This window comes from Pteropus alecto, unplaced genomic scaffold (assembly GCF_000325575.1).
Source record: "Pteropus alecto unplaced genomic scaffold, ASM32557v1 scaffold152, whole genome shotgun sequence".
NCBI lineage: Eukaryota > Metazoa > Chordata > Mammalia > Chiroptera > Pteropodidae > Pteropus > Pteropus alecto.
The window spans coordinates 354,251-360,331 of NW_006432227.1; the positions used below are offsets into that span (position 1 = coordinate 354,251).

General features: G+C 32.7%; 1 protein-coding gene across 1 annotated transcript in view; it reads right to left on the reverse strand.

The window, feature by feature from the left end:
* Positions 1 to 6,081, reverse strand: part of TARS (threonyl-tRNA synthetase) — a 25,295-nt gene that overhangs the window by 12,844 nt on the left and 6,370 nt on the right. Inside the window, exons 3-4 of the mRNA XM_025043543.1 lie at positions 4,712 to 4,902; positions 1,215 to 1,388 (exon numbers count right to left, since the gene is read on the reverse strand). Of these exons, the coding sequence (XP_024899311.1) occupies positions 1,215 to 1,388; positions 4,712 to 4,902 (365 nt within the window). The remainder of the gene's footprint in view (positions 1 to 1,214; positions 1,389 to 4,711; positions 4,903 to 6,081) is intronic.

The following is a 6,081-nucleotide window of genomic DNA, read 5'->3' on the forward strand; positions in this document are numbered from 1 at the left end:
TCATTTAATTAATGACGCTAATTTGAATTTAATGAGTTCGAAAACAGCTAAACTAGGTAGTTTCTAAGGTATGAGTACAATTTAGTAATTAACATCCTTTTAAATTATTTTGGCTCTGAATAGAATGACACTGAAGTTTGTAGATTTGTAAATTTAGATTTTTATATTAAGTTTATTTATAATAAATTTTCTATATCTCTTTCAGTATGATTCTATTCAGAGCCAAAATAATTTAAAAGGATGTTAATTACTAAATTGTACTCATACCTTAGAAACTACCTAGTTTAGCTGTTTTCGAACTCATTAAATTCAAATTAGCGTCATTAATTAAATGAGATGGATTTTGTCCCCTGAAAACAACTGCCACCCACAATGTGACTGTCTTCTTGATTGCAATGGGCCAGGGTCTCTTGAGTCAATGTACCCAAATCTCATGTGCTCTGCTCCGCCTTTACTTGGCTGTGGAGCATCACTTAAGAATTATATCTGCTCGTTTCTTATTGGCCCCAAACAACAAAAGTGGTACGACTATAAAACATAAGGACAATATATGGTCCCTGAAATCAAATGGCAGTACTTGGTTTTAAGCTGGTCATTCAGATAAGCTGGAATATATCCAAGGCAAAGTTTTTAAGATTTAATAGTAGGGTACCCAAATAATTTTTTAAATTATCTTTAAGAAATTCAGAATGTATTCTAAAACCATTGATTCATATACGTAAGTAAACCTTCATCAATGAAACAAAATAAAACAACATATTTTATTTCTCTTTATATAGTATACCATCATGAAACAAGAGGCAGTCTTGCCATCAAATGCAGGTTGATTTTTATTGTGCTTTCAGCGGATCTGCATTTTAAGATGAGAAAAATATGGAAATCAACTGTCCAATATGGAGAGCACTTCAAATTTATTTGTTAAATATATACATCCTGCTTAAGTGTTGATGGATAGTGAAAAAACAAATTTTACTTGCATAATCAATTTTAAATAAAATTTTAATAGAATTCCCAGAACATTTTCTCCATTTTAGTATCTACTAATGAAAATAAACTTATTCAACTTCACTTCTTATTTTTATAAGGCAAGCACTTTTATTATGTTCTCTTGATGAAAGACAAAACGAAGATTTCAAATGTGACAGCAAAACATTGATAAATCTTACTCACCGGCAGTAGTATGAGAAATACTGCAGAGAGCTAGAAGACATTACAAATGGGAATTTTCATCCTGAAATTCAATGATTAGTGAATAAACACTTACTGCTTGGGCCTCCTCATCCTCAAATTTGAGAAGCTCCAAAGTACAATCTTCTTCCAGAGGACGGTCCAGGTCCCAAACAACTTTATTCACTTTAGCAATAACGGTGTTATCAGCCAGGCCTTGACTTAAAAAATATGCACATATGTATAAAACACAAGACTCTAAAAAAGAATCTTTTGTAGTACAACACTTAATTTGAGAGGGAAAAAACCAGGAAAATAAACACTATATATTAACATGATATATATTACATATATATGTATATCTCTCTGAAATAAAATGAAAAGTGACAAACCCCCAAAATGTACCTAAGAATATAACTAGAAGATTCTGAAAATTCAGAACACTATTTTGCGACATTTAATGCTTATTTAAGCAGATATGGCAACTCTGATAAACAATTTTCAGTGGTCTGACTAATTTTTTAAATACTCCAAATAAATCATCCACCAAGCTAAGCTATTTAGACTCCAAAAGGCAAGGGATGAGGGTGAGGCTACAAAATAAGTTCCCTGCTCTTCTTCCTGTAAATCTGTAACAGAATTTTTTCTGAGAGGCAATGCTAACCTCACAATAAATTACTCAAATGCCTAAGATGGTATTACTTATAACAAATAAATAGGTAATATATAGGACTGTTCAATAAAACTTTTTTACTAATATGGTAAAATTGTCACCTAGACACACTATTCGGTACACAACACAAAGTGTCATCGAGTGATGAGATGTCAGACCACACCAAGTGTGTGTAAAAGCCACAGGCGTTCTGAGAAGGGGAAAGCAACACAGGTCAGAGTAGTCTGGACAAGCTTCAAGGGTGAAGTATCGATGGGTTAAAAGATCAAGAGATTTGGACAAGAAGAAAAGAAGACAAGCTGGCTCTCCAGGGGAGGGAATGGGCATGGATGCAAACAGGGAGGAAAGTTAAGAAAGGTTTAGGAAGCTCTGTGGCTAGAGCAGAATTGAGTAAGGTTAGTCAGATTGTAGATCTTCATGGGCTGGAGAAATGACAGTCTGTAAGTCTTGATAACTCAGCAAAAGCAGAACACACTCTACGCTACAGAGGAAAAGTGTACAGCCTTTACACGATCAGTCTTTAAATACACCACCAGAAGGCTTACGCTAGCTATAGTTGCTGTGCTGGGTGGTTCTCTCCTTGTTCTGTTAAAGGTTTACAGCCAACATTATACAACCTCCCCCATTTAAGGACAGAAGAACAAACAGAAGGTAAACAATAAATTCTCATTCCATTTTCAATGTTCTCACTGAATTTACCATAAATTATTTCCAATGTTTCCTTCTCTCCTGAGATCAAATAAAGCCAATAAAATGAATAAAATATACATATTTCACAAAACACACATGGATTTGGCAGAGAGAAATGTATTTTATCACATTGGTGTAAGACAGTTTTCAAAAGACTAAAGAACTGATCAAAAGGCAACTACTAATACTCCATATTCTTGAGGAAAAAAAATGACTTTTATCTTAGGGTTCAAAATGGTGCCCTGAGATGCTTACATTAGAGCTACTTTGAAAATGGAGATCACAAATAGACCATATCGGATCATTTCAATTTTTCAAAGAAGGGATAAAATAATCCATACTTTAAAATTCAGAAAACAAAACTTCAAAGAAAACCTTCTAGAGCAAATGGAGCATACTTTCTTTTTCTCTTCCATTTCATATTCACTACTAATCATCTGAACGTTTACATCCTGTTATTCGTGCTGTAATTTTTCACAGAATAAGAAGTTATTCTGGACTGTTGTAAAAATTAAGCACCCTTATTAAGCACCCTCACTTGTGGATGAGTGACTTAAGTCCAGCTTTAAAACTCACAAATGACTTATGTAATTCAATTTAAAATTTTGCAGTTCTCAAAAATTATTTCCAATTGCCCACTTTATAAATTCCAATGTAATCTGGAGGGCAATATTGTAGAATGTAGAGAAAAAATTCCTGGACTAATAGGAGCCTGAATTTCAATACTGACACAGCTACAATATCAGTGTGTAACAATGGAGGGACCTCTTATTCAAATGACCTTTAAAATGACAGATTGAACTGATATTTAAAGGTCTACCCAGTTATTTATGATCTCACATGGAAACTTGCTTGATATTACAAGTAGTAGTAGTACTTTAGGCAGAAGTAGTAGTCAAATTAAAACACTATTCTCTTTGTAAAAAGCACTAACCAATGTCCATGGCACATCGAAGACTCATGGCTCATTGACCTAACTGCTTCTACTCCTACCATTTGTATTGTGAGTTCAGCAATAATCAGTTGAGTTGGTTCCCAAACCTGTTTATTTACCTGTCACTTTATGTCTTAGGTTCAACGATGTGAAATTGATGATAATCAACTATTTTTGACAATCATATGGTGATTTCATGTGTTTCAACTCAAATATTATTAAATAGTATAAATAGAAATAGAAAGAAATAATACAACAAGGGAATTATGGTTTTTATGAAAAGCAAGGCAAATGTTTGGGAAGGCTTAATAAAAACCGATCACTAAAAAATACAGTCAAGTTAGGGATAACTGAAGTAACTACATAAAAATCTGAAAGGATTCTGCACTCAGATTGCTTCTCAAGTACTGGGCTATTCACACGCAGACACACACACACACGCACACACACAATTAGTGAATAAATATATATTTACATGTTTTAAACTAAAATGTTTAAGACAGAGGTTGGCAAACTTTTTCTGCAAAGGGCCATATAATTATTTTAGGCCACACACAGTCTCTGTCGCGTATTCTTCTTACTTGTCTTAGTTTTTCAAAACATTTAAGAACCATTCTCAGCTCTTAGGCTGTATAAAAACAGGCTATGACCACAGTTTGCCAACACCTGATACAAGATAACATGGATCAATGTATGCTTCCCCAGCTTTATCATTTTCTGATAAACTGACCAACTGATCATATCGTGATATGATCGTGATATCATATCAGATTAAGAAAGCATTTACTATAGTACAAACCATGCATCTATTTCTCAGCTACTTCTTCCCAACCCCCCCAAAACATTAAGTTTTAAGATTAGACATGGCACTTCTTTGGATTTATAAATACATTTTTTTCATGTGTTATATATGAGTTCAACTTTTCCAGGTGAGATGACTGACCTTCATTTAACTTCAAAAATAAGGCATGTAAGTCAAAATATGTGAAATATTGTCTACTTGGCTTTGTGACATTTATGATCAAAGCATAAGAACTAATAATACAAAATTCTCGTAAGGTATGACCAAAGTATAGTCTCTCAGAAATTAAATTTCAACTATAAAGTTCCACATCATTTTGATTTTTAAAAATCCCAAATAATGTAAATTAAACATTAAAAACATTGAACAGTAACATATAAAAACTTGGCAAGACAATTGTTTAAAAGTTTAATTACAAACAAAAGGTCACAGGTGTAGTTTATACCTAATTCCAGAAGCAATTTGATATGGCGTAGTTTTCCAGGATTCCGCATCAATCTGTTTACCATCAGGCAGAGTGACTTTAATTGGCTTGCTTGCTTTTTCTGCCTTTTCTGCCAGAATGGAATCATGTTCTGCTTTTAGTTTATTATACATTTCAAGACGCGTGTTAATATATTCAGGCCAAGGATTCAACTGCAAGACAATAAATGAGGAAATAAATAATCAGTAAATACTTGCTTTCCTTTTCAGAAAAGGGAAAGAATAAAAAGACAATTAAAAAACCCTGATTACTGATTCAATGTGGTAAATGGATTGCCAAAATCACCAAGCATTACCTTAATGTCCTAAATGAAGTTAAAATAGTTAAATGCTCTCTTCTTATAATTTTTACTTTAAGAAAATTTAAAAAATAGGGTATAAATAACAATAAATATTTGGGTTGCCAACAACCTATATGAACATTACCATTTTGCTATTATTTGCATAAGGTGATTTTTTTCTTTTAAGATGTTCTCTTAAGGACTTTTCTAACTAAACGATCTTAATTAACTGCAACTATAAACAATACTAGAAATAAAAACTAGCTGGCTTTTCCATTTTGTGTCAATCTTGTTCAAGATATGGTCTGTGAAGATGGTCAGACTATATTTCCATTCACAATTTTTAAGTAACCAACTATAAATTTATTTGACTTAAGGACTCCCATTCAAGGAAAGTTATTTACTGAATTCAAAGCCATAATAACTATCTTTCTTGGGAGGATTTAATTAGCAAATATAAGAAAAGAGCACAACATGATTGCCTACAGTGCATTAAATCAAGCAAATATTTTATGTAAAATATTTTATATAAAACATCCACTCAGGTTCCCAAAAATCTGACAAAGAAAAAAAACAGACAATAACCAGAGATTTGACTTCCTCTACTGTTAGACTCCAGTCTTTAAATCATTTCAAAAGGCAAGTTGTGAATCTGTGATCACAAAACAGTCAAACCACTAACATAATTTATGATTTTCAAATGAAAATGACCTGTATATTAAATTAACAGCTACATATAAAAGCGAAGAGGGGATGGCTTAAATTTACCATGAGTTTCTATATTCACATAGATTTAAATCAACCAGCTATAATAGCTTACTCAAATATATGCTTTAACACTTATTAAGTTTTGACAATGCTACCCAAAATTCCATATAAAATATATTTCAATATAACATGCAATCTGAAAGGAGCACAAGTGGATCTACTCCTTGAGAAGATGACTTGTGAGGACAGAAAATAAAAATCAGCCATGCTATATAGACTCACTGATCACCCAGCTTGTGTACCGTGGTTGCTGGTGGTCAGTTATCCACTATGTCACCTTCAG